An 11,160-nucleotide genomic window follows, 5' to 3' on the forward strand; every position below is an offset into this window, starting at 1 on the left:
GTAGCAGAGCACATTAAATAAGCATTTAATAAAGTCTGCCGGTCTCAAGGGAGGAATACAACTTTAATTTGGAAAAACAATTCATTTCTTTGTGGCTTGGGTTTTCACCTTTGTTCGGTTTGTGTCAAAGCTTAATTCTACCATCACAGATTGAGATAACCATCTGTTTTCCATTTTAAGTTTTGGTTTAATTGGGGAAAGGGGTCTCCATGACCTTCTGAAAGGTCGGTCAAATCAGTTTTTATTATTCCTATTATTTTACAGAGCCATTATATTTTCCACTTAGATTATCCATAGAAGTGCTTGAGTGAGAGACCAACCCAATATTAACATTCTATGATTCTCATAGAAAGCAGCTTTTCAGTATAGCTGGTCTATTAAAAAAAAAAAGTATTTCTAGAGTGCCAATCACTACTTTGGAGGAAGATGCAAAATAAAGGCTCTTATTGAGCCCTTTCTGGAAAAAAAGAATTATAATGCTAGATTTATTGGTTTTCAACAGCATCTGGGGACCTAATTCCCCACCGGTAGTTTTACATGCTACATTTTTCATCAACATGCAAGGCATTGTCTCAGGTTGCCCTCTTTAACTGTATCAGTCATTTGCCAGAGGCAAGCCATCCCATTTGTGCCACAGATTTAAATAGACTTTAGTCAATGTTTTGTTGCACGCCACTCCCCAATCCCTGAGTGGTGTGAGATTCTAGGGTGTTCCAGGCACTCACCCAGGGTCTGTGTTTCCTTTTGGAAATGAGGCACAGCAGAGACTGCAGTGTATTTATGATATATGGTTTATTTACACATTCATAATCTGAGCCTACGATGGAGGGATTCACAGCATTAGCACCCCAAGAGGGTCTTGCTTCTCCCATAGGTCCAGTCTAGGATTCAAACAGACAACAAACATCGTGCTCTGCCTGCTGCTCTGCTTCTCTGTCACATAACTCCAGGCTCCCTACTCCAAGCTTCTGGCTCACATTGCTTCTCCCTCTCTACTCTCAACTCTGGCTTTATCTGTTGAAGGAGGGGCCTCACTCATTTGCTGCTGAATTCATGATCCACACATGTATGGGAAAATAAAGCCACTTCTCTCCCCACCCCATTCCACGAAAAATCACCTGAGATGGACAGTGGTGTTCCACCCATTGGCTCTACCCCAACCATCACATCCTCAGGTTTCCCTGTCCCACTGACCACATGTTGGGAGCATGTTGGTGCGAGTTTCCAGGTCATGAGGAGAGCCTACACATGTTTATCGGGTTTACCCGGTTCCGTTTATTTCTCCAACAAATGGATAGCATGGGAATGGGGTCAGGACAACATGGGTGAGATCAATGACTGATTTCTCCCATTCATTATATTGTATATGTGTGATGTATATTTTTTAACACCTGAACAAGGCTTAGAAATGTGTTATTTAAAAGGGTTATATATAAATCCTAGGCAGGGCTCTGTAGACAGGATTGCAGCACTGCTTCTCCTCGAACAGAAGTGAGACCAGGAAGGGAGACTGGGCTGTATTTAAGGGAGCAACGCATTGTTAGTTCATTAACCATGAAGCCAACACAAAGTGGCCATTTGTGTCTAGTCTTGGTCAGCCAAAATCTATGACCTTTTCAGTTTGTGGATTAGGTCATCAGACTTCAGCCTTAGAAAACAATGAATTTATTGTATATCCAAATTTAATCTATAGCTTCCTTTGCAGATTTCTTTCCCATGTTGATATCAATGTAAAGTTATAAAAGACAGCCATCATATTTTAATGCAGGGTTGTAGTTTCATTCCCATGCAAATGGAGATCTATAGAATCATGGGTTATTACTAATGTATTGTCATTTCTCTGTTTTGGCAGTGAATGTTGTAGCAATGCTTCAGGAATTCTGGGAGAGCAAACAGAAACAGAGAGGTGTGTTTTCAAGTGAAGGCACAGTGGTCTACGAGTCACTAAATTCTCCTGGACCTCCATTTGTGAGTTATGTTACCCTGCCTGGAGGAAGCTGCTTTGGTAACTTTCAGGTAAGAATATACACTGAAGCATTTTAATGAAAAAGGACTCTGCTGCAAGAAATTTAGCCTGCCATCATGACTATCACTCTCTGTCATAACACGAGAACTTTGGGTCAACCAATGATGTTGGTTTGGAACCAAAGGAAGTTTTTCTTCACACCATACACACCTTCAGATTATGTCTGGGCATATGGGCGGGTTTTGCTATGTTGCTGCTTATTTGAGAATAAAGCATTTGTGACTTCTTTCCACCCTGATTCTTGAACACAACACATGGGAAGGATCAGGGGTGAAAGAGGCAGAGTGGCCACCGACATGTCAGGAACCTCCTGTCAAGAGATGCATCAGTGGGACAAAACAAGTGTATACTATAGATAATGATGCATCTCTAAAACAATTTCCAACTCTTTTAGAAATTCTTATCTGTCTCCACCCTGAATTACCACGTGTCCTCATCCCTTGTCCTACCTGGCAAATGGTGTGCCAAGACAAAGTTTGAAGTCCAGAAGCCAATTCACAAGTCCAGGAAACACAGTCTGGGGTCAGTCCAAGTAAGCCAAGATAGGAGTTCAGTAGTCAGGATACAGTCTAGTCAATCTCAAAGTAGAAACCCGTGACGGTCCAAGGAGAATCCCAGGCAAGGTCCATCAACATGGGCAGTTAAGCAGACACAGTACCTCAGCTCTGCTTCCTTCTTATCCTGTGTCTGCTGATTGCAGCATCTGGGCTTGATGAGGCATGTGACCCTCACCTGCTCTCAGCTTGCCCCAGCTGAGGAATCACATGCCTCCTCCAGAGCTAAAGAGCCCCACCTAGCCAGCTAGGGAGCTGGGCTGTGGGCCCTTGCCTGCCTCAGCCTCCTACAGCACCACTCCCCTTGTTCCACATGCCTCAGAGACTGCCATGTTTATGGGAACAGGGGCCCCTGCTTCCTGGAGTGCCCTGCCCACTGTTCCCTATGTCTTAGGACCGGCTGGGTTCATGGGGACGGGGGCCTCTCTGACTCTAGTGAGGGTCTCGCTACTCAGCTTCCTGTGCACTAGCCCCTGCTTCCTCATCATCCTCTGTCACCTGTGAATATTTTATACTGGGATGGTCATCCTCTTCCACCAAGCGTGCAGCTTCAGGAGGGACGCACATGGAGCAATGAGGGAGGAAGGGGACACCCGCGTAGCCAGCCAGATCAGCCGAATCAACCCTGGCGATCAATGGGGTGACAGATGTCGCAGCCAGATTGCCCTCAGGTCCAGCGCCGAGGTCCAGCGCCGAGGGCCTTCTGGAGGTTCCCTCACTGTGAGAAGCAAGGTTACAGGGAACCAGGCAGAGGGCCTTCTCAGCAGTGGCGCCCACTCTGTGGACACTGGCAGAGGAAGAGGTGTGCAGGGGAAACGCACTGCCCCTGGCAGCGCGATCTTGGTGGGGTGCCATCGCAGCTGCCCCCCTGCCCACACTCGGCGCCACGCCCCTACAGGTGGCAAACCATGCCCCCAGGACATGCACCAGCCCCGCCCCCACCTGCTCTCCGCCCCCTGGTGCCTGAGCATGAAGCTCCGCCACTGCCTGTCGAACGCCCTCCCATCAGATGTCAATGAAATAAACAACTATCTGACTTTTAGAAGACATCTGAAGGCAGCCCTGTTTAGGAAAGTTTTTAATATTTGATGTTTTCTTGTCTTTTTAATATCCTGTTGGAAGCCACCCAGAGTGGCTGGGGAGGCCTGGCCAGATGGGCGGGGTATAATATATTATTATTATTATTATTATTATTATTATTATTATTATTATTTATTACAACAACCTCTCCTTCTCCATCCCCACCTTGATCCTGGGTGACCCACTCCCAGCTGCACCGCTCACCAGGATCCTTTTCCTCCTCCCTGAAATACTGCCAGTTCATGACACCATGTTACTGTATATTGGGAGCAATGAGAATTCTACATTCTATTTCAAGAAAAATGCCACTCTTACAAACAACAAAAAACTCTTAACAAGAGAAGTCCCCTTTTGAAATCTGTGCCCCTTGCCGTTTTTCTTCAGTTACTCATTCTAGGCGTTCTGCATGTTGTTTTTAATATTTATTTATCTGGAATATTTATAAACTGTTATAACATTATGAAATACCATAGCGGTGTACAAAGCAATAAAAATAGAACAGATAAAATAGTTCTGAAATCAGATCCTGCCCACCCTTCTGGGAAAACCTGTAGAAAGTTTTCAGCGTCTGAGGAAATGTAGGCAGTGTCAAGAGTCTGCCTAACTTCAGTGGCTGGTGTGCATAGGAAGCTCTCAGAAGTGCAGTGAGCAGATTTAATTCAAACTGGATAGAATTTCTTGAACTGACAAGGTATGTTTAAATGCTTATAGTGAGACTGGGCTGCCAAAGTTAGTTTTTTTCCCCTATTTTACTTCTTAAAATATTATGTGAGAGAGAATTTGTGGTTAAATGTGGTGTGGTGAATTTGCTGTATGCTTTTTATAAAAACATCTCACTATCTTATATGCCATCATCGCTGCATAATAGTTCTCTTTGGTTTGCCATCACTTCCAAATACGTCAATAAGCAATCATTTCTATTACTCATGTCACATAAATGTCTCCCTTGTGCATTCCAAAAGAGCTTATAATGCACTTTTAATGCTTTTTGTGTATATGGGCCATCCATTATGTCCAGCCTCAGTTATCAATACTTGTGCATCAATTCCAACTTAGCTCTAGTTGTGGTAGCTGTCCAAGAGAACATTGGGCAAGTTACATAGGATTGAGCCCATCTTCTCTTTGGATGGGTCCCTCAAAAGCTTTTGTAAATTGATCCCTCCCAGAAGATCGTCAAAAGGGAGCAAATGGGTCTAACTGCAGAGAGGAATTTCCAAAGAGTAGAGAATCAAACACTGGAAATGTTTAATACAGATTCCAAATGAATTGTCCCGAACCCCTGGCAGAAAGTCAGTATTTCAAGTCCAAAGTCCAAGTCCAGGGTTAAAGCCACACAAGCAAAGAGCAAAGTCCAAAGGACAGGAAACAGTCCAGGGTCAATCCAAGTAGCCAAGTCTGAAGTCCAGCAGTCAGAATACAGTCCAGAGTCAAACGCAAAGCACAGTCCTATAAAGGTCCAGGCGTATCCAAGCCAAGATCCATCAACATGGGCAGGTGAGCAGACACAGCACCTCAGCTCTGCTTCCCTTTGGTGCTTTGCATGCAGACTGCAGCATCTGGGCTGGATGAGGCATGTGACCCTCACCTGCTCCGAGCCTAGTCCAGCTGAGGAGTCACACCCCTCCTCCCAGAGCTAGAGAGCCCCACCTAGCCAGCTAGGGAGCTGGGCTGTGGGCCCTTGTTTGCCTCAGCCTCCAAGACCACCACTACCACTGCTCCGTATGCATCAGAGCCTGCCATGTTTATGGGAACAGGGGCCCCTCTGGCTCTGCAGATGGGTTCTGCTGCTCTGGTTCCTGTGCATTGACCCCCATCCCCTTGCCATCCTCTCTGAGTACTTACCTCCCCATCCCCTGCTTGCCCTGGTGCGTCCCAGTCCTGGCTACATCCCTTGCTGGGGTCCTCTTCCTGCTCCCCATCATACTGCCAGTTCATGACAATACTGGTGGAGGATGGGGGGATGACGTTGGATGATGTCTTTAGGTTTCCACCAAGCTTGTGATTTTGTATATGTAAGACGGGAATTTTTAGTAGAAGGGACAACTGAAGTGCTTAACTTTGTTAAGTTAATGGCACTAGCTGAGCCTGCTATGCATCCTTCTTCATATCTGAAGAGCTGATTACATGTGGATGTGTTGCCATGACAACAGCTGGCTGGGGATGCTCTTTTAAGAAGGGATAGGCCTCTCTTCCTTCACCTTGCTGGAGGCTGTGTCATATTCTGGGTTGAACAGCAACAAGCCAGGAACTAGCCTGGTCTAGACCTCTCTGGAGCTGGAAGCTGGTTAGACACAGAAGCTGGACTTGCTCTCTGTGCTGAACGCGCAGGAGCCCCTGAAGTCTCCTACAGCTCGGAGTTAGGGGTGCATGCAGGAATACTTTACCTGAGAGGCATGCTTCCCATCCATAAAATTCTGGTAAGTTTAATAACTTGGATCTATAAGATAGCTTAAGAAAGTTCACAGAATAAAAAGTGCATAATCAACCAAGAACCAATTTCAGTATTAAGCAGTGGGCAATTTTAATTTTGCAAAAATTTGATGGATTTTTCATAGGCAGGTGAGTAGCTGAGCTACCCACCCCCACCCCCGCCAGGGAATAATACAATCCTCTGGCCTACATGAAGGCTTAGTGCTTGTGAAGTGTGCATCAAGATATCCACATTTTCCTGGTGTCATTTGTATCAGGATGTCACAAGCACAGCCATTCATGAAAACAGTACTTTACTTTCCAGTTGCAGCAAAGCAGGGCAACTTGAGGCCTATCTGATAAATTTCTGGCTCCCCTTTTGTTGAACTCTGATGTCAACCCACTCATAACGCTAGCAGATGTTTTTGCTTTTCTTACCAATAGGAATGTCACTGCCCAACTATTCATTTAAATATAGCGAAATAGGTTTAATACATCTTTAATTAACAACAAATGAATCCATATAACTTTTTTTTTTAAAGTATTTTTTACATATGGGGATTAAGCTGGGGGGGGGGGGAGGAATGCCTTAACCACCACTTGACCAATACTATCGTAAAGATAAAACCCCTGTACTTTGTCAAAGTTTGAACGCACCTGTGTTGGATGTCAAAGAAACATATGATTTAGGCTAGGTCTAGATATTGTGCCCCCTAAAAGCTGCTCCAGAGGATTAGGAGAGTCCCAGGATATATCATTGGATGTGACACTGAGGAAAGGGGCTTGTAAGGGGAATCTTCTAGCCTTTGTGCCTTGGTTCACCCCCCCAGCAAATGCTTGCTGGGGCCCCAGAAACATGTTTCAGCTATACATAGACTACAAGGACTTGTGATGTATAAATACCACCTCACTTAGCATTGCAAGCAATTCCCCATTTATGTAGGCGATTACATTCCAAATGCAGAATCACATAAAATGTGGAGTCGCCATTAGCTGACGGGTGGGGAAGAACTTTCCCCACCCCCTTTAGCTGTGTGAGGGCCATGCTTTCCTCTGGTATATACAAGGTTCGGACATCTCGCTGTGCATTAGAAAAACATCATGATTTGAAAACAAACACACTGCTCACCTGAGAAATAGAACAGTGCAGCTATCATGGAATAATAAATCTGTGTACTGAAAACAGCAGCAGACTCTTATCTATATCCTAGTTCCTATTATCTATCAATCCTAGTGATTGATATAAACCTTTGGAAAGGGCCTGTGTTTCATTTTTACTATCACCCAATGCAAGGATGTTATTGCAATATTATTCATTTGTACTGTATTAAGTTGTTTTCCTTCTCCTTGCCTGCAACATATCCTCCCACATTTGCAGACTACCTAGCCCCTTTCAGCCTTCTGAAGAGTCATCCAAAACTGCAAAAGGAAATGGTGTACAAACTATGTTTAAACTAGGTACTTTTAACTCCTTTTATATAAAGCTCTGCAAACTTCTGAGATATGCAATAGGGTTTCTAATATAGAATATGCCATTATTTATTTCCACCCTGGCAAGAGCCTAATTTCATTACCTGGGTTTATTGTGATTTACAGAGATCTTTAATTCACTGGGCATGGAGAATCATCACCTCAAGTATATGAGCATATGGTTTTCATCTCCTTCATTGTAGCCTTAGGTAACTTCCTGAAACCACATCCTTGGCTATTACAAGGCATGCAGTTGTCCCCCAAGTCTCTGCCTTCTGTTTCCATCCAGTGATATTTTGCATTCCCTTCCTTTAATCTCTAGATTCCATCCTTAAACTGCTGCAATGATTAAAATAAATAGGGACTTTAAATTGCAGAACTCAGACCGCATAGTTTTCAATTTTGGCCAAAAGCGAGGGGAGAGGGGAGTTAGAAATCATTTAACCACATAATTTGCCCTGTTTTTCCATCCTCAGATTAAACCTTCTCTCAGTTAATCCAAATACATTCACAATCTTCTGGTTGTGATGCCCTCAGATTGTTCCTGGGATCTGTGCATGTGAAGAATTTTATACATGCTGATGGTTGTCTACTGGCACCTACTCTTCCTCCTTCCCCACCTAATGTAGACTCCAGTTCCTATCGGACCCAGCCATCATAGCCAGTGGCCAGGAATGATGGGAGTTGTAGTCCAACCATGTCAGGAGGGCTACAGGTTTCCAAACTCTGCAGTAATACTGAATTAGATGGAACAATGTTCTGACTCTGATAAGGCAGCTTCATATTGTTACATGTCACCTCAATCTCCACACCTCTTGTGAGATTCCAAGGGTTCCAGGTTACCCAGGGTTCGTGTTTCCTTTGGAAATGAGGCACAGCAGAGGCTGTGGTGTCATTACAATACATGGTTTATTTATACATACATACATACAACCTGAGGCTGTTCAAAGCATTACACTCAAAGCAGGTTCCGTCTCTCTCATGGCTGCAACATTGGATCCAAAACTGAGACCTTGGTAAGCAAGACTTCGGAGGGGGGCAGTTGTGGGAGGCACAACCAGGGCCACCCTGGTTGTGTACGTACCACCAGGCAGGTAAACGGAAGTATTTCCTCCCAAAGATTTGCAGGGGGGCGGTGTTGGTAGTTTGGCTAGTATGGAAGCAAAAGATTACTTCAAAATTCAGGATAGGATGAAATTTGGGATACTGGTGGATGCTGTGCATAAGGATGGAAGAGGGAGTAAATTTGGTTTTCATTTTAATAGAAACCTACCAATTTTTATCTTACATGCAAACTCAAATTCAGGCATTTTACTTCTCCAGATTTTATGGTGTGGTTCTCCAACCAGTTGATGTGCATAAAAGTGTATCTGTTTGAGGGAAAGTTTGCATGAGAAAGCTCTCTGTGCTCCATCAGTTTACCTTGCCTATACCATGTGCATTTCCAAATCAGAATGTCTATCAGAAAGGCGATTAAATAGCAGCACAGAAAGAAACATTCCGGCGGTCTTTACAACTTACGCTGATCTCGCAGAAATGGTGCTGGCGTTAAGTTAAAAGGAGGATTCTGTCAGAGCTCGCTCAGAATCCTTCAGATTCTACAGAGAAGTATCCAGATTGTCTGAGTTGTGTTGATTTTTTTAAAGGGAGTTAGGAGAAACCGCATTTGCTGTGCAACAGCTTCTCTAAGCACCAGCTAATTCTCCTTCAGTTCTAGTGGATTTGGGTGATGTAGGCAATGTTTATCCTAGCATAGCAGCACTAGCTAAAAGGTGTGAATTTCAGCGGCGTAGCATGGGTTGTCAGCACCCGGGGCAAGGCAAGTAATTTGCGCCCCCTAACCCGGGGCAAGGCAAGTAATTTGCGCCCCTAACCCCTAACCTGCCGCCGCTGCCAGCTGCTTCTTGCTGCTGCCTGGGCTGGGGTATTTACGGTAAGGTAGCCACAGTGGCGGCAGCAGGTCCGTGTCAGGTGATCTGAGGCGAGTTGCTGCTGGAGCTGCCGCCCAAACGACGCCGCTTGCCCGGAGGAGGAGGAGGGCAGAGAGGCGAGGAAAATGCAACATGGCCCAGCAGCTGCAGCAGCAGCGGTGGCGCTGTGAGGAGGGGCTGCCTGGCACGCCCTCCGCGGCCCTGACGCACGGGGACCGCGGCGAGCGCTGAGAGCCGCTGCCTGCTGGACGCCTTCAGCCCGGACGCGCGCACAGCTCGTCGGTTCCGCGAGACATGGGGCTCTGCTACAGCCTGCGCCCGAGGCTCTTCGGCGACTCCGGAGGCGGCGAGCGCGCCCCCAGATGTTGCGCCCAGTGCGGCCGGCCCCCCCTGCACCCCCCACGCTACGCCACTGGTGAATTTACATTGGAGGGTTATGTGTGATGAGCCTGTCAGCAGTTCTCCTCAGATTTAAAAATCTGCCTCTTAAACTATTCTTCAGAATTTAAAATGCTGCTTGAAGGATATGCTTGAAAACTCAGCGGCAAACCAATGGCTTGATTGTGACCACAGACCACACAGAAGGATAATGGGGTTTGGGGTTTTTTATTATTCTTTCAGTTTGTGCCCCTATCTGACTTCTCCCCCATACCAATATTTCTTTTTCCTTGGCCTCACAGAAGAGGGAGAAATAAGCAGTCAAAACCAGAGAGCAAATCCTTACTTTGCTTGTTTACTCAACGTGTGTGCATTTGATAAAATATCTCCTGCCAAATCTACTCCCGTAATAACTTCTGCACTAACAAGTTCACTTCTGCGGTCTTTCGTTCTTCATTTCTCCTTGCAGAAATTAGAAGGCTTAGTTTTCCCCTCCATTTCTCCCTAATGGCACAGAGCGCAGCAAAGTGATCCCATAACTGATTTTGGATTGGCTTCTCCCAAGCTAGGCTATTCATTGCAGGCACCGAGCCAAGCTTGACATACGAAGGAATGCTCTGGCAAATACTGAGGCAAATTGGGCAAGTAGCATCCCAGAACAAAAGCATTCTGGGGGCTTATTTATTTTGGCTCAGGGTGATCCCAGAAGTCTACAGCAAAAGTTTTAAGATGCATGTAAGTTCTTTGGAACAAAAAAAAAGGTGAAAGATGCAAAGGCAACCACATTGCCCAAATAGCATGTAAGGTAGAAGCAAAGGTCTGAAGAACATATTATAAAGAGTACATAGTAAAGCCCTATGTGGCCTAGGACACACATACCTACAGGACTGCCTCTCCTGGTATGCCCTGCGGAGGACCTTAAGGTTCACAAATGACAACACTTGGGAGGTCCCAAGTCGCAAGGTGGTTAGATTGGTCTCAACTAGGGCCAGGGCCTTTTCAGTACTGGCCCCAACTTGGTGGAACCCTCTGTCACAAGAGACTAGGGCCCTGCGGGACTTGATATCTTTCTGCAGCCTGCAAGACAGAGCTGTTCTGCCTGGCCTTTGGTTTGGATTCAGTCTGACCCTTATGTTTCCCTCCCCTTATGGATTTGATCTATGGGCTACTATTAAAATGAGGCTGCATATTAAATTGTATTTTAACCCATATTTTAAATTGGTCCCCCCATTATGTTTTTATTGTAATTTTATTGGTGTTAGCCACCCTGAGCCCAGCTCTGGCTGGGGAGGGCGGGGTATAAATAAAAAAA

At 45.4% G+C, this 11,160-nt stretch overlaps 1 protein-coding gene across 1 annotated transcript in view; it reads left to right on the forward strand.

Annotated features, from left to right (window-relative positions):
* LIX1 (limb and CNS expressed 1) overlaps positions 1-11,160 on the forward strand; it is a 35,607-nt gene that overhangs the window by 9,443 nt on the left and 15,004 nt on the right. Inside the window, exon 2 of the mRNA XM_081880577.1 lies at positions 1,853-2,016. Coding sequence (XP_081736703.1) covers positions 1,853-2,016 — 164 coding nt within the window. The remainder of the gene's footprint in view (positions 1-1,852; positions 2,017-11,160) is intronic.

Source organism: Podarcis erhardii (assembly GCF_964252035.2).
Source record: "Podarcis erhardii genome assembly, chromosome: 11".
Classification (NCBI taxonomy): domain Eukaryota; kingdom Metazoa; phylum Chordata; class Lepidosauria; order Squamata; family Lacertidae; genus Podarcis; species Podarcis erhardii.